The 17,745-nt window shown below is 48.8% G+C and overlaps 1 protein-coding gene across 1 annotated transcript in view; it reads right to left on the bottom strand.

Annotated features, from left to right (window-relative positions):
• SCN10A (sodium voltage-gated channel alpha subunit 10) overlaps positions 1-17,745 on the bottom strand; it is a 94,341-nt gene that overhangs the window by 6,471 nt on the left and 70,125 nt on the right. The window contains exons 19-25 of the mRNA XM_045436521.1: positions 17,268-17,422; positions 14,030-14,203; positions 9,933-10,055; positions 7,863-8,147; positions 7,067-7,120; positions 6,085-6,222; positions 3,878-3,982 (exon numbers count right to left, since the gene is read on the bottom strand). Of these exons, the coding sequence (XP_045292477.1) occupies positions 3,878-3,982; positions 6,085-6,222; positions 7,067-7,120; positions 7,863-8,147; positions 9,933-10,055; positions 14,030-14,203; positions 17,268-17,422 (1,034 nt within the window). The remainder of the gene's footprint in view (positions 1-3,877; positions 3,983-6,084; positions 6,223-7,066; positions 7,121-7,862; positions 8,148-9,932; positions 10,056-14,029; positions 14,204-17,267; positions 17,423-17,745) is intronic.

The following is a 17,745-nucleotide window of genomic DNA, read 5'->3' as shown; positions in this document are numbered from 1 at the left end:
TAAATTCTTAAAGGCATGTTGTGCAATCACTGTTTCCCACTCACTCCAACATAGCTTTTGTCCCCATCCCGCCACTGAGATGGTTCTCATTCAGATCACCGATGACCTCCATAATATAAGTCCATGGACACCTGTTCAGCATTGCTTGCCACACATGCCACGTTGAAACTATCCTTTCTTGGTTTCCATCATGCCTTACTTTCCTGGTTCTTTTCTTGCCTTTCTGGCTGCTCTGTTTTGAGTCTTCTTTATGCAACCCATAGATGTTAGAGCACCTCAAGGCTCAGTAGGCAGGACTCTTCACCCTATTCTTTCTCTCTTAGCAATCTCTCCAGCCTGTGAATTAGTAAGTACCTGACATGAAATAGATCCTCAATAAATAGATGAATGAATGGATGACAGAACGGACAGCTCTGAATTATCCATACCTCAAATAAAATTAGAAGGCCAATCTATTGTGTATAATAGGCACTTACTGAATGTGTACTATGTTTGGGGCTCTGCATGAGTGGAGGCAGTGAGGACCCTGTCATGAGTCTCACCAGGGGGCTCACAGAAGCTGCAAAGCAGACAGAGAGGAGAAGGGCTGTGACAGAGGCTGGATCTTGTTTTCTGCTTCCTGGTGGGATGGGGTTGCTACTCTGTGGGGTTGGAGTAAAGGATCAGACCCAAATGGGCCTGGATCTTGGCATAACTGCTGGTCCATGTCTCTTCTGGAGTGGGAGGGGCATTGCAGAGCCACGAATAACTTCCATTTCATCACTGAAAATGGCAAGAAAAATAAAGGCCTAATTATGACCGCACAACTTGTAATTGAACAGAGCAGGTGACAGCATTACTGAGATGTGGGCATTGAGTTTGCCCCAGATATTTGTATGCTGGAGAATGGAGTGGCTTGCTGCTCTTGGCTTAGCCTGTGGGCAGGGATCACTTCTCTGCAACCCTCAGTGCTCTCAGAGATGATGAAGTGGGTGACTGATGATGTGATATTCTAGAGCCTATTATTTTCCTATAAAGGGGAGTATGTGAAACCTGCTTTTAGTAATTTCTATAGCAGGGGATGTTACAGAATGAGATTTCCCAGTCTTGTGGAAGTCTTAGTCTTTGCTATGGATGAAGCATAAAATTTAGAACTTGAGCTTTGCCAGTAGTGTGGAGGTGTGTGTGTGTGTGTGTGTGTGTGTGTGTGTGCGCGCGTGTCCCAGGTTGACCCTGCTGTGAAATGGCACCCATGCACCTATGGGGCAGAACTACTGTGTCAATGCTCAGCTTTTATCTGACCAGTCAACATATTGGGACTACTAAGGGAAGAAAGTGAGCATTCCAGTGCTAATAGTCTAGTGAAAAGAGAGCTGGATCTGGGAAGATGAGTCTTAGGTGGGAGTGGGAATTTCTCTTTTGGCTTGGGTCTGGCCTTTGAGGAGGGCAGATGATCAGGCTTGTCCCACTGGGTGGTGAATACCAAGATGTTGCCTGCCATATGGATGCCAGCCAGGAGAGAGGGCAGGGGAAGGCTTTGGGCCCTGGAGAGCAACCATATGCAGTTGTTGCTTGGGTCCCTGCTCTGCTAGTTCCCCCCTTGGGACCTCTAAGACTTCAAAGTCTTAATTAAATGTTCAGGTCTTGCCTCAGCTATGATAAGGGGAACAAAGGGAAAATTATGTTGGCTGTGCTTGGAACAGAGTATTAAGGAGAGAGCCGTGTTCCTCCACTAAAGCTAGGACAGTGTTGATAGTTAGTTAGTAATACACCCCCTTCCCATCCAAAGGGATGATGAATCTCAGAAATACAGCTGGGCTGTGATGTCTCACTTTCCTTATCCATGTGGGGGCTTCCCTGAGTGCCAACGTTGGAGGGTCTTGGTTATGGCTTAAGCGGGAGAAATGGTGATTTCATTGTAAGTCTTCCTGCCCAACCATTGTCTTCCACTCTTATTGTAGTGCCTGGAATTTCAACATTAGGTTCCTGCTTTTGTATTAAGATAGTGTCCTCCCCAGGGCCCTTTTTTGAAATTCAGTTAATCCTATCTCAGGGAAATTGTCCTCCTTGACAGGAGGAAGGTATGGTGGCCTGTGGGGTTGGTTGATAAAAGGGGAGAAGCTGAGATGTTATGGAGAGATTGAGCAGTGTATAGGGCAAGGTACCAACATGATTCGCCAAGGGATGTCCCTAGCACAGACTCCTTAGCGTCTAGTTCAATTGTGGACTCAGCATTTGTCTAGCCACCAGTGATGGCCAGCAGGACTCAGCTGCTTTATTATCTGTAAGTCTCAGGATCCTTCTCCCCAGACTTGATGCTGATTGGCTGGGCTCAGTCATTTACCTACATCTTTTAATTCTGAGCCCCTTCCTGCCCATTAACCTGGCCGACAGAGGGATACTCCCTGAGCCTTAAGGACTTTCCCTTAGGTTCATTCCACCCCAGTTATCTTGATCCTTATGGGGATTTGGAAGGAAATCTCTGCCTCTACAGAGGTCTGAACATCCTATCACCCCTCATTGTAACACTTCTTTTTATTTTTTATTTTATTTGAGAGAGAGCATGAGTGGGGGAGAGGGGCAGGAGAGAGAGAGAGAATCTCAAGCAGGCTCTATGCTCAGTGTCGAGCCTGACATGGGGCTCAATTCCACAACCCTGGGATCATGACCTGAGCCAAAATCAAAATTCAGATGTTCAACCAACTCAGCCACCCAGACACCCCCATTATAACACTTCTTATTAGAATTGAGCATAGTGATACATTTGTGACCACTGTTTCCAAGTAAAATACATCCAAAAACCATAGCATTTTTTTTTTCCTCCTGTAAATGTTTTCAAGGCTGTGTGCTCATGAAGTTTTTAGTCACTTATGCAAACCCCATGCCTTGATTTAGAAATCCTAATGCCATGGCCAACAGAATGTATGTCTCTCTAATTCTAGGGAAAGGTCCACTCCTTTGTTGCAGGTTCTTAGGTTTTGCCCTGGTGGGGGGAAAGGCTAATGGCATTGTGCCCTATGCAGCACCTGTAGTTTTCTTCACAAATACCACATCTTAACCACAGAAAGGTTATGTAAAGGGACAAGATGCCAATTCCATTCACTGGAGTGGATGGCTCAGAAATTCCTGGAAGAAGTTCAGTTGTACATTTCCAGCATAGCAATACTCCCACTCCCAAACCTGTTCATCCACTCTCAACAGAGGCCAACTAGAGGTTTGACATTTTCCATCTTCTGGTGGAGGACTGAGAAGAACTTAGGTGATAACACGTATGGTTTGGGTGTTGCATTTAATGGAGAAATAAAATGGCATGTCTCTTAGGGTCTTTGTGAATAAAGAATAAAAGTGGAGTATGGCTCTAAGTTTTGGTTAGTCTAAACACAACTTTTTATTCCTATTGTGCCACTTGACCATGACCATCACTGGGGCCAGGATCCCAGGGGGCTGGGTTTTGGCCATTTCCTCTCTGTCTACTATAGGGATGGGGTGGAATGTAGGGTGAGGCTGGAGATTTATGTATGGAGGCTAGATCATGATGCACAGCCACACAAACCCTTCATCTCAGGGCTCTAACCACCTCTACTATCGTTTAGCCTAACCTGTTCCCAATCTTGTGATTGAACCCTAAACTGGTTGAGGAGCTCAGTACTTCCTTAAACAGGTCAATTTGGAGTAACTGTAGGAGATATATTCACTCCAGAATACCACAGTTGCTTCTTTCAGTCTTCTCATTCCTTGGGTCTTGGAACTCTTGTTACCTTATCCCCAAACACAACCCAGATTTACTGCTTCACAGAGAGCACTGGTCAACCCCTACGCAGCACAGGCACAGGCACAGGCACAGGCTGTCACCTGGATTTCCAGACATACTCTTCTGGATGGAAGCTCTGGGGCTTACCAGGGGCCGAGGGATGGGCTTCTGGGGCTTCTTGGAGCCCAGCTTCTTCATGGCATTATAGTACTTCTTTTGCTCCTCTGTCATGAAGATGTCCTGGCCCCCTAAGTATGAGAGGGGATAGCACACACCACTATTATTAAAGCAGTGGAAATTTCCAGGGATACCAAAATCAGAGCAGGCTGGAGAAGAAGTACACCTCCTCCTACTCCCTTCTCTGTAGAAAGACATGTCAAGGCCGGAGTCAAGCAGCATCCTGTCTGGGTGCCACAAACAGTGACAGAGTGGATAGGACTGAGCCCCAGCTCTGACTCCCTGCCTGGGACTCTGGAACAAAGCCTGTTTCTCTTCTTCAAGAACCCAGAGGTGTTGCCTCAACAGAGTAGAGGGCATTTGAGAGTAGAACCCCAGGAGAAGGTAAATATCATTTTAAATCTGAGCCTTAAATCTAGCCTGCTCATTACAGTCAAATCCTCTAGGCTTCTAGAATCACAGTTCCTGCCAGGGGCAAGAGCTTCCTTCAGGGCCTTCTGGAACAAAGACCCTGAGACCCAGCCGCTTAACCCCTTTCTGAAGAGGAGCTGAGGACCGTTACTGACTTATCCAAGAATTCCTTGGAGAATTCTTGATTGGTTCTCTTCAGGCCCTGCCACGTGTGTTGCCCTCTGCGGTTACAGTTAAATTCCACCATTGGAAATGCCTTCCTCCCTTAGTTTTGGGTTTCCTTTAAGGACCCTCTAGACCTCCTTCATTCAACCCCTCACCTTTCACTTCCTGACATAATTTGAAATCTTCCCATCTCAATAGCATGTAAATTAGTCACTGCAAATGTGGGGATGCGGGCTTAGATCTGTGGAGATCTATGGGATTTCAGAAAATTTGTGGGCACAGAGGGCTTCTGGGGAGAAACATCTTGGTGGGGCTGGAGGCAGGGGCAGGAGGGTGGGAGCACTTGGTGGGGACACACTGAAAATTTGGAGCAAGGAGTCAGCAAACACAGTTTCTCCCCCAATTTGATCACTGGCTCTTCTCATTCTATCACCTAACATGGCCAGCTCCCCGTCAAGGCCTCAGTTTCCTCATCTGTAAAATGAGAGAAGGGATTGCTTGAATGGTCTCAAAACCCTCTAGGGTGCTGATGACACTGGTCAGCCTTCACAGCTACCTTGCTGAGCCCCTCTGGGACAGAGAAGGGCCCCACTTCTTATCCCCAGAACTCTGGTTGAGGATTTTCTGCAGGTGGGATGCCTGCACCATTAGACATTTATTCTAAATTACAATAATAATACAGTAGCTCAGCCCTAAACTAGGTGCTTCTTGTACAGAGTTTTATTTACCTCTTACCAGAATCCTTGTGTAGGTAATATTAACTCCATTGAATGGATGAAGAACCTGAGGCTCAGAGAAGTTTTTAATATTGCCAGGGTCAGCCATATAGTGATAGTTGAGCAGGGAATGCAAGCCTAGGTTTGTGTCATGTCACAACCAATTCTGGGCTCTCAGTGCTGTGCTATGTGACTTATCCATGTGACCCTTTTTTTCTCTGGATCTTGGCTTACATAAGTCTAAAGTTCTGCTCTATCCACCTCAAAGGAATGGAGAGGATTAAATGAAAGGATTAATGGAGGGTAACAAGAAAGCATTTTATACCTTTAATGCCCTCATATTGTAATGGAAACATGAAAGGTTATCTGGGATTGGATTCCTATTCATCAGAGTCAGCATCCATGGAGGTGAGGGTCTTCCTACCCTTCCCAAGGAGTTTGGGAATCTGCCAACATTGGAGCTCTGGCCCTTCCTGAGGCCTCCTGGATTCAGTGCTCTGGGGGGTCATAGCCCCAGACAGAGGCAGCAAGTGCTGGGGCCATTTCTTTCCCTGTTGATATTTCCCAAGGGTCACCTGGGACATATCCAATGCACCTGGTTTTAGCTGGGAAGACCTTGGCATTCTGGGAGAGAGGGTGGGGACTCAGGCAGGAACAGGGTCGTTGCTGACACAGAGAAATGTAACTCTTCTAGCAGCAGCCCCAGGACATCAGCAGGGGTGAGGGCTGTGCTCAGGGTGCAAAGGTGGGAGTTGGTATTAAAGGTCAAAATTGGGCTCCCGGTCAGGCATGAGGGCTGCGAGTAGTGTTGATTTTGGTCATGAGGCCAGGGCACAAGGATTGGAAGATTCACCACCACTGCAAAAACACCTGAGCCCCACTTATCTTTTTTTTCTGTTGATTGAAGTTGTCAATTATGACCCCAACGAAGAGATTGAGTGTGAAGAAGCCACCGAAAATGATGAAGATGACGAAGTACAAGTACATGTACACATTGTCCTCCCACTTGGGCTGCAAGTTCACCTGTGAACAGACAAAGTGAGGCATGGAGAGCAAGTGGGTGTATGTTTGTGCTCATCCCTGAGACAAGGACATGGATGTGGGTGGTTTATTTGGGAGGTGATCCCAGGAAGCAGGAGTGAGGGAGGGGGAGGTTAAGCAGGAGAAAAGTTGATGAAGGGGGTGTTGTTAAGCAGGCCAGCACTGGGGGACAACAGGCACTTTATCCTGTTGGGGTTCTCCAATAAACTGTGTGGAACACACCTCAGAATTGTACCTCTAAGACACAGGGAAGCTGGAACACTTCTCTACAGACTCCCAAAACTTATCTGTGAGGCAGCCCCTTTGGACATTCAAACCCCGCCCTTGGGGGAGGGGTTGCCGAGTGAGCCGTAAGGCACTGAAGACAGTCAAGTCTCAGATGAGAATCAGAAATGTAGCACGTTGGTGAACTCAAGAGGCAGGCTGAGGGGATCTGGGGCAGGGCCTCGGCACTGTCTGCCCCAGCAGCACCCATCTCCTCCACCTGGCTGATGTGACAGTACCCTTGTCCTAGCCACCACGCTGTTCCTGCCTCTGCCCAAGAGTGCCCTCGTACACAGTTCTGGAGTGGTTATCTGATACTTTCCTCAATGGTGAGCAGAAAAGCTTCGAAAGCCTGGGTAGTGTGCCTGGTAGGGGAACAGGTACGGTTGGCTTAAACACTCAGTAGAGGGCCAGCTGGACACTGCTCCAGGGAGGGCCAGGGCCAGGCTGTTGGGGGACTGCCTCTTCTGGTACCAAGGCCACCCTCAGTCCATTTCAAATAGACTGATGTGAGTGGGATGCACGGAGGGGCAGGCAGTCGTCATAGCAGGCTGAGACTCACATCTCGGGAATCAACAGCTGCATACATGATGTCCATCCAGCCTTTAAAGGTTGCCTGGAAACAAGGAGCAGAGGCCACTCAGTGTCTGCCTATCGTCTACACTGAACTCTGTTTTGATTCACTTATTTGTCTGTTTTTCTCATAAAGCATGGGACCCCTGGAACCAATCCTCCATGTGTGCCAGGGCTAAGCACAGTGCCTGGCACACCACAGCTACCCAGGGATTATTTGTTGAACAAATGCATGAACAAATAGTGGGATGCATGAAGGTGTGGGTAACTGCGTGACAAATATATAAGCAATTGCATCAACCCCTGACTGAATGGAGGACTGAGTGAACAAGATGTAGGCAAGGTATGAGTGCATGAGTGAATGGAAGTGTAAATGTGTTTGCCTGTCATCACCACCAGCACTTTCTATCCTTACAATAGACTGGAATATTACCATCTAGGAGAGGATATGCAGTAGAAGACTGAACAGGGGGCTGTATCATGTCTATTTTGTATAAGTAGTGAATTCTAAGTCATCACCTGATACAATCCCATTGGAGGTTCATCCCTCCATTCTATTCTACCATCCCACACTTGTCTAATTGCACCACTGTGCACCACTGTGACATTGAATCAATTGGTGAGGCTCTTTGGCCTCATGCTAGTCCATAGGAATGGGGAGTGACTTCAGCTCACACTGAGTGCTACCCCTTGCAAAGTCTGTACATAGCATTTTGTGGAAGACCCCAGACCTTCCACATTATCAAGCAGCCAAAGGAAGAAACATGGTTGATCTCAGGACTCACCACCTGCAGAAGGGCGAGGTAACCCATTGCAACATTATCGAAGTTGACCTTCATGTTGACCCAGAAGAAGCTGCCAGTGTGGTTCTGATCTTTACAGTCAGACATGTTATTCACGATAGATAAAGGCACAAGAGAAAGGTTTTCATTGGTTTTGTTGACGCACCGCCCAAACTTCCCAGCAAAGAAGTTCACACCCATGATGCTGAAGATGAGCCAGAAGATGAGGCAGACGAGGAGGACGTTCATGATGGAGGGGATGGCGCCCACCAGGGCATCTACCACCACCTGGGGGAAAATGTAAAAGGATATGGAACCCTTCTTGCTGGATCCTACTTCTGTCTACACTCACTCAGCCTGCTTCAAGACCAGTGGCTTTTGGGAGCAGAAAGAGAAGTGGGTTAATTAGGGCAATAATTCAGACTCAGAAGACTGAGAGACTCTTGGTAGCTGAAGATGGCCTTAGATCTTATCCCCAAACTTCATTCCAAGCAGGTTTTAGAATCTTTCTCCAGGACGGAGAAGACAGGTGAACTTACAAGTACACGCATGTTCATATAAGGGTGTGAGTGTGTGTGTTGTACTTACACATACAGACTTCTAGGACCTTGCTTTATTCTTAAATGCAATTTTATTAAAAATTTTTGTTTCAACGTTTATTTATTTTTGGGACAGAGAGAGACAGAGCATGAATGGGGGAGGGGCAGAGAGAGAGGGAGACACAGAATCGGAAACAGGCTCCAGGCTCCGAGCCGTCAGCCCAGAGCCTGACGCGGGGCTCGAACTCATGGACCGCGAGATCGTGACCTGGCTGAAGTCGGATGCTTAACTGACTGTGCCACCCAGGCGCCCCCTTAAATGCAATTTTAAAGGAGCTTTAACAAATACAGTTTAAGGTGTGCTTCGGTCAAGAATCACTGAAAACCATATTCACGAGCTTGCTTATTTGTAAAGCAGCAACCTAGAGGTAACATAAACTTCAGGGACACCTGGGTGGCTCAGTTGGTAAAGCGTCCAACTTCAGTTCAGGCCATGATCTCCTGGTTCATGGGTTTGAACCCCACGTCGGGCTCTGTGCTGACAGCTCAGAGCTTGGAGCCTTCTTTGGATTCTGTGTCTCCCTCTCTCTCTGCCCCTCCCCCACTCGTGCTCGCTCTCTCAAAAATACATAAACATAAAATAGAATAAAATAAAATAAAATAAATTTCAAACTATTTCAATCATAAGCTAGTGTTTGTGAAGGTACAAATGAATTTTTAAAGTCTACTTTTTTTTTTTTATAGAAGATTCCATGCTAAAAAATGTAGAAGAAATGATTTTAAAAAATAAAGTCTACTTTTGTTTTTGAAGACAGAATGTCTTCTTTGAGTCAGTGTTGGAAGAAAGCAAAACCTCACTTTCAGTACCTGGAGCCTTTTGTAATTATGAGGAAGAGGAGGAGGACAAATAAAGGTCCCTTGTACCCCACCACCCCCCCCCCCCCCCCGTAATTCAAGGGTCTGGCTTATGAGTATTCCATTGTGAGGAAGACAGTGAGGGCAAGGTGGAGGTGACAGCAATGGTGAAGAAAGGAATGGATGAAAGGGAAGAATCCATAGGACCCCATGGCTGCACTGGGTGGGACAGGATGCTTTCTGGCGGGTGGTGGCCATGGTGCTGAACTGATGGTGCCACCACATTTAAATGGAGTGTCAGAGGGAAGGCTCATTTGCCTTGGAAAGATGAAGAGTTTGGAGTGTTCCAAAATTTTGGCAATAAGGACAAGAGGCAGGATGGAGAGATGGAGGCAAACGATGTTGAGGCAGGATCACTTCACTAAGAGCAGGAAAGGGTGAGTCTGAGTGCTGCTCGATATGATATTTGAGGTGGGAAGGAAAGAGAGCTCACAAAGGGATGTGAAGGAGAACCAGAGCATTAGGACATGGCAGTGCCACCAAAGTCTTGGCAGGAGGTGAGAACCCAGAGTCCACCTGTGGGGGTGGGCCCAGAGTTGGGTCTGGGGCATGGAGGGCATGGTGAGGACAAGGGGGTACTAAACGCTGCAGACCAGAGCACTTTGGAGGTAGATCTTACCCGCATGCCTTCAAATCGAGACAGAGCCCGCAGGGGCCGCAGGGCACGGAGGGTTCGAAGGGCTTTGATGGATGCCACATCAGAATACTGCAGGATCTTCGCTATAAGACTTGTCAGGGAGATCTGAGTGCAGGCAGAGAGCAAAAGTATTACTCTAGGTTCCAGAAGGTCCTGGTAAAAGGAGACAGGAAATCCCTGTCTCTGTCCAAGTCATCATCCTGACTTCCATCTTATTCCGAACTCCAGTGAAAGGTCTAGAGAGAATTCAATCTCTTCCCCTTTATTAAAGATTTCATTCATCACTTCTCTGAACCTCTGAGAAAGAAAAACAGTCTTGCACACCACGACCCTATGGTGTGTAGGTGGTCAAGCTCCCTGTATATTACCTTCCCTTTCCCTTGAGGCACCAGCCAGGCTCCAATAGCCTTGAAACTCAACTTTCAGAGACTTGGAGAGATGATATCCCTTCATGGGGGCTATGCTGAAAGTCTGTTTTGAAGAATACAAAGTGAGCCCCGGCTGTATTTTCTCAGAAAAGTAGAGTGGAAAGAGTCCTGGTCTGGGTGGGGTCTAATTCCCTCTCATCCCCTGATTCTTTTTGTGGCCTTGGGCCAGTGCCTTGCCAGTCCAGGTCATACCTTCACCCTGTGTAAAGTTAGAGTCCGAGTAAGAGTGTGGCATGGTCCATGAAATCCAGGTTTGACAGAGGGCTGAGATATAATGACTGGGTTGTGACTCCCTATTGGTCTGCCAGCTTTTCACTTTTTTTAAGTGTTGACCAAGGGCTACAAAGCACACAAATTGGTGTGGACAAATGGTCACACCTTGTAGAAACTTTGAAGGTGCCAGGGTGGTACCATATGCATAGGCTTGAGCTTGCCAGAGACTGTGACCCAATCTTGGAAGACCCCAACTGCACTGTGACTGGTGGGCTGAATTCAGGCTTGGCTTATCCTGGAAGCTAGGTGGGGATGTACACCAGACCTTCAGAAAGGAAGGGGTTTACATATGAATTACATAGAGCCTCAAGCAATGTCTGTTCTCTAAATAAGTAGCTTATTCCACCAGCACAGAAAGCTGGAATGGAAAGAACCCACTTTCTTCTTCCATGCAAGGCTCCAAACACCAGCAGGTGGCACCCGGCTGTCTGGCTGACAAAGGGTAGGGAGTTTCATGCTGGGCCCTATTCAGTTTTTTTTCTCAGCCCCCTGGGAGGGCTGCCTCACGTGCAAAATCTATAGTTGGAGCAATCAAGATCTGGGGTCACTCCATCCAAGCCCACCACCACTCCCACTGCTCAGGCCACCAGCCTCCCAACTGGTCTCTAGGATTGTGTCCATTCCATCCATTCTCCACTGCAAATTTTATTATAATCATGTGTGTCTCTTACTCCCAACATTTACTGGTACTTTATCACCCTCAGGTTAGGTTCCAGACTCCATAGCTGCAGACTCCTTTTTCAGTCACGTTTCACCTATATATTCTACCCAAATAAGATTGTTCCTTAAATGTGCCTGTGTCTGTGTCTTTGCTCAGTCACCCTTTAATTAAGATTGCACCCCCCCAGTCCTCTTTGCACCGCAATGCTCCTGTTCATTTTAAGCCCTACATCTAATGTCACTTCCTACATGAAGCCTTCCCAACTACCCCACCCCCACAGGCTCATGTCTCTCTGTCCCAAAGACACTAATTATTTCCAGCAGTGCTCACCTCCTTACCTCTCCCCCCTGCCCCATAATAGGTTTATTTCTCTCTGTGTGTCTTATCTGCTGGAAGATTATAGCCTAAAGTCCTGGAGATAGGGAGTTCTTATTTCTTGGCCTCTGTCTCTCCCAGAGCACTTCATAAGACAATACTATATTCAGTAGTCATAAATAAACATTTGATAAATTGAAGAAAAGATAGAAACATGTTGGGATGGATGAGAGGAAGGAGAGAAAGAAGGAAGATGGATGGAAGATGGAAGGATGTTTGGATATGACGAATGAATTAAAGGATCGAAGATGGGGGGCGCCTGGGTGGCTCAGTCGGTTAAGCGTCCGACTTCAGCTCAGGTCATGATCTCACAGTCCGTGAGTTAGAGCCCCGCGTCGGGCTCTGTGCTGACAGCTCAGAGCCTGGAGCCTGCTTTGGATTCTGTGTCTCCCTCTCTCTCTGACCCTCCCCCATTCATGCTCTGTCTTTTTCTGTCTCAAAAATAAATAAACATTAAAAAAAAATTTTTAAAAAAGGATCAAAGATGGATAGAATAGATAGTTGAAGGGAAGGATGGAAGAAAGAAGAAAGGATAAAATATGGAAGTATAGAATAGTGGGTGGATGAGATAGATGAAAGGGAGAAGAGTGGATGGCTAGGTAAATTGATGGATGAATGGGAAGAGAGAGTTGGATAGAATAAATCAACGAAAGAGATTGGGGAATGGCTAGATGGTTGAACAGTCAGATAGAAAAGCGAATCAAAAGGTAGAAAGATAGAAGGATTAAGGACCAGTTGATAGATGAAAGAAAGGTTAGGATGAATGCATGGGCAGAAGAGAAGAAAGAAAGAAGTATGAGAATAGATGGAAAGAGGGAGAGGACTGACAGAGAAGATAAATGGAAGAAATAAAGGTGAATGGGTGTTTGGAAGAATGGAAAAAGGAAGAGCAAATGGCTGGATAGAGGGAAGGAGGGATGTATGGAAGGAAGGATGGATGGTCATAAGGAAGAATTAGGAAGAGGATGGATGGAATGAGTGGGTGACCATTGAAGGTGGTGGGGGCTTAAACTAGTGTAGGTCAGAGCAACTGTGCCCCTAACAGAGGTGGGAAGCCAGAATAAAACACTTTTCCTTCACTTATGAATAACAATTTTATATGCACAAAGCTATCACCCATGACTCGGATTTCAGGCCTCCTAGCTAATCCCTGCAGTGCTGTGTCTTGCTGCTTCCAGTACGTTGGTATCAGGAAAAGATGAGAATTGAGTGCACAGACCTGCTGTGGGGGACCTGCCAGCACAGGAGGCTGGACAGAATGTTCTGTACTGGACCCCATCCAGCTTCAGGAGGCAAGCACCAAATACAGACACAGTTCCTGACACCTCTGATGTGCAGCCCTTGGTGCTGGTGGCTGCTGGAGTGTGGGAGGCAGAGACATACACAGCACGTGCCTCCCCCCGCCTGCGGGGACCCGTAGCTGTGCTGCAGTGAGCCGGCAACTCAGGCAGCCATCCTGCAAAGCCGAGAGGGCAAGGGCCTGGACAGAGATAGAGGACTGTGGTGGTGAGGATGAGGGACAGACCACTCCTGGCTCTTGGGGGCTAAGAAGGCTCTTAGGGGATTTCACTGAAGACGGTCTCTTCATAGCTGTGAGGAGACCTAAGTCTATCAGATGGGAGGCACTTGGTAACCCCTCTGATGCAGGGGTTGGTGGCCAAAGGTTGGTATGAATCTGAACACATGAGCTTCCTGCTCAGCGCCTCTCCAAAGGGACCCTTTGTCTCTTTTAGCGCCAATGGGGAGAAGCCGGTGGGGCAAGCACGGCGATTCTCGGTCTGGCTGCACACACACTGGACACGTCCAGGAGCTTTGATAAGACACCGATGCCTGGACTCCACCCAGGACCAGAGAGATCGGAATCTCTGGGAGTAGTGGCATTTGTTCATTGTATTGTTAAGAGTTCCCCAGGTGATTCTAAAGTATAGCCAGGGCTGAGGACCACTGAGTCAGCAGGTGGGAAGATTCCCTGTGCTGTGCAGTCCTCGGCTCCCCTAGGTCCCAAAGCCCTGTCAAGAGATGCAAGGGCATAAGACCCTTGAGAGCCACGTGTGTCCTCTTGCTTTAGACATAGAAGACAGAGGGCAGCAAGTGGTCTTTCTGGATGGAGACCTAGGAACTGACGACTCGCCTGAGCACCACCACTGTGCCAGAATCATCTACTGCCTGATCTAACCATTCACCGGTGTGCAGGGTTATTCTCAGGTGCCTTGCTAAGTGCTCGAGACTTTTCTTTGGAGTGGCCCGTGAAGCGAGGCCTCAAGCTTTCTTTGCGTTAGCTGCAGCCATCCGTGGTCACAAGTCGGGGCCCCAGTCCCCACATGTGCCAATGAGCCACTCACGTTCACGATGAGGAAGTCCAGCCAGCACCAGGCGTTGGTGAAGTACTTCTTGAAGCCGTAGGCCACCCACTTGAGCAGCATTTCGAACACAAAGATAAATGTGAACACCCTGTCAGTATATTCCAGCAAGGCCTTCACCGTGGGCTTCTGGTCAAGGTAATAGTCTTCAAAGGCCTGGAAGGAAGAATGAAAGGGGGCAGAATGGCAGACTTCCTGGACCCACGGCACTGGAGCCCAGTGACAGCGAAGGACCCAGCCAGCCCTGCCCTCAGCCCCTAGGAGGGCTTTGGGAACCGGCTTGCCCATATCGTTTTGTTTTCTCTGCTTGGCATGGGTGCGGGGGGTTTGGTGCCATAGGGGAGGAGGCACTGTGACAGATAAACCAGGACCCCCTAGAACCGACGGGGCACGCAGCCTAGCTTAGTCTTTGCAGGGATGCTGAGAGCAAAGGAGAAAGGAAACCTTCTCAAATTGGGGCTTGGAAGTGAGCCAAAGGGAACCTAACAGCGACTCGATTTAAAAATAAAAGCATCAAAGGATGTTCACAGGCAGCTCACAAAAATGAAAGTAAGAATCACCGATGAACCTCTGAAAAAGAATGTTCTATCTCACTGGTAATGAAGGATTTTCAAAGGAAGAGATGTCGTTTTTCTCTTATCAGACTGGTGAAGATAAAAAAAGGACCAGGGTGAGGCCAGTGTTGCGGTGGCTGTGGGGAAGTGGCTCCTCTCATACCTGCCTGGGGGCTGAAATCTGGTTCAGCCTTTTGGGAGGCCAATTTGGCAAAGGGAATCAAAGAGACCCGGCAATGCTGCCTTCAAGAATTTAGCCGAAGGACACTAGACGTTATTGGTCCAAGGGGCCAGTACGCCCGTCCCCCAGCTGCTGTGAGGTCGGCTACTAACGGCTGGTGGATGCCCCCTTTCCTGAGGACCTCCTTGGGCTGAGGGGAACTGCCTGCACCTGCAGAAATGCCTGGGACATCTGCAGCCAGTCGCAGCCAGTGACTGTCCCCTTTGCATCAAGGTGGGACAGCTCCGTGACACCCTTAATGCTTCGTCGCTCCCGTGGGATCAGACAGAGGCTGGACCTCATGGGAGCCTTGTGGCTCCTCTCCCCGTCCTGCCTCCCTCATGGGCTCCATCCCGGAGCATGACCTCCACAAACTGCTTGTACAAGAAGCCCTGCTTCTGGCTCTGCTTCCAACCGGACCTAAGACAGGAAAGAAGCCAGTGTCTTCAAAGGAGTCTACACAGACTATTCAATGCTTATTAGAAGTAAACCCAGGGATTATTTAAATAAACGGTGGCACCGTCCGTAATGGAATGCACTGTAGCCACTAAATCAGATAGTAGGAGCATATTTACCGTGAGAATTTACTGAGAAATTACAGAATGCATACATGTGGTTTCAGTTTTGTAATATTTATGTATTATATGCATAAGAAAGAGGGAAGGAAGTATACCAAAATGTTTTCAAAGTGAGATCCTCTTTGAGTGATAGGAAAATGGGTGATATTTTTTCTTTACATTTTGCCATAACTTCCAAGTTTTTTTTTTTTTTTTGCACTTTACTTTGTCAGATGAAAACTTGTGTTATTTTTTTTTTTTTTTAAGTACTCAAAGTAAAAGCATAAGGAAGACTAAATTTGGTGCCAGCCTGTTCAGTCCGTTGGGGGAAGGAGATGGGGAGGTGAGGGCCCAGCAGCTGGTGCCAGCTCCGCGCTCCCTGCTGGGAGAGAGGGGAGCAGCTGGGGTGAGTGGAGGAGAACAGAAAGAAGGGAAGGAGCAGAGGAGCGTGGAGAAGAGAAATGAGGAGAGAAGGCCCATGGGGAAAGACAGGAGCCAATGAGGTAACAAGGAAAGTACCTTGTCAACAGCAAATGTGACCGTTGTCCTCTTCAGGGAGGACAGGAAAGAGGGAAGGGTAGGGGAAATCACTGCTCAGCCCCCTCTGGCCCTGCAACGTGGCCTGTGCACCAATGCTCTGCAGAGCCGGCGACAGCAGTGGACTCTCACCACCAGTGGCACCTTCCGATGCTGCCACACCCTCCCCCGCGGTGGCAGAGCAGTCCTGTTCTGGGGGACTGGTGCCATGCCTGCCTAGTCACCTGTCTTCTAGTCATCGTGTCTTCTCACCTGCTTTTGCTCCCCGCCCCCCCCACCCAAGGCTGAGGACACACACTCAGCGGTTTTGGCACCCTTCCCGGGAAATCTGGCATTTAAGTAGGTGCCCAGATATCCAGTAGATTCTTTTTAGGGAGTAAATGACACACAAAGGGCAAAACAAGTGAAAACGCTTGGAGCCGTGAGTCAAGAGAGAGGGCCTCCCGTCCTACCTTTAACTAATTAGCTGGGCCCCTTTGTGTCTTTGGGCTGTGACTTCCTCATCCATAAGGTGCAGACACCTGGGGACGATGAGTCCCTTCCTGCGTCTACATCTACGTTGGTCCATCAGGAATATTAGCTGAGGTTGTGCAGGGAGCGTGAGACCAAGGCACTGTCAGAAGCATCCTTCCTCGTCCTACAAAGCTGGGCTTTCAGCAAGGGGCTTCAGAGGCCTAACTCAAAATCCCTGACTTAGGAATTCCTCGGAATCTCTATGCCTGTCAGGCCTTGTTATTCAAAGTGCGGTGTGCAGCATCAGCATCTCCTGGAACTTGCTGGAAATGCAAATTCTCAGGCCTCACCCCAGCTCCGATTCGGAATCCGCCTTCAGACCAGCTCCCCAGGCAATTACATCCTGACAAGGGCCGATGTGATCATTTGCTGTGAGCTTTGAACAGGTAATAGTATTTGCAAGGGGCTTCAACTTGCAAGATGAAGAAGGATGGCCGTCTTGGTCCCGGGCCTTCAGAGAAGGCCAGTGTTTGGGAGGCTCGGGGGGTAGAAAGCCAGGGGCTTGGGGGTCCCATGAGGGCAAAGGTAGGTTTTGCTACTGACAAGCTGGGTGACCTGGGACAAGCGCCTCAAGCCCTTTGAGCGTCAGTTGCCCCGTCTATAAAGTGGGACGCATGCCCTTGCTGCTTGAAATACCAGCCTCCGGGTTCAGCAGGCCGTGACGTGGGCACCGCGAGTACCCGCCCCACCCTGTTGCTAGAGGAGCCTCATGCTGGGCTGCAGCTCTCCCGCCAGCCAAGCTTGGGGGCTTCCGGGCTCACTACTGCGGCTCCAGGACCTTGGGATTGTGGGAGACACCATCTGGAGGGCTCGGGGGCAGGGACCCTGCCACCCCTTACCAGAGACCCGCTGCTCAGCAGGATCATGAAGATGATGAAGCTCTCGAACCAGCTGTGCTCCACGATGCGATAGCAGGCCTTGCGCACCTGCCAGCCCACGGCCCATGGAAACTTGCCGGCATCCACTTTGCAGCAGGGACAGTGGCGAATGCAGCCTGTGGGGAGAGGTGACTGATGACCAATGGTGTCCGCCTGGGGCGGGAGGAGCATTTTCGCTCTAGCCCCGCTGAGACACCGCTCTGCAGGGGAACCCGTCTGCCACCCCTTAGGAAGGAATTCTTCCCTGGAATAAGAGAGATGCGGCGGCCCTCTTGGGTGGCCTCCCGATCCTGCCCTTTGGGGGTTCTTCCCCGCCATTGGCCTCACCCACTCTCAACCCCTCCCCAACTGTTGTCCTTCTTGGAGAGGATACTGGTGACCCCTGTCCTACACCCACCCACTTCTGGAAGGCTGATGAGCCACAGGGCCCGGGCCTGGT

Source organism: Leopardus geoffroyi, chromosome C2, assembly GCF_018350155.1.
Source record: "Leopardus geoffroyi isolate Oge1 chromosome C2, O.geoffroyi_Oge1_pat1.0, whole genome shotgun sequence".
Classification (NCBI taxonomy): Eukaryota; Metazoa; Chordata; class Mammalia; order Carnivora; family Felidae; genus Leopardus; species Leopardus geoffroyi.
The sequence above is the reverse complement of the archived record's forward strand: the minus strand, read 5'-3'. Positions and strand labels throughout refer to the sequence as shown.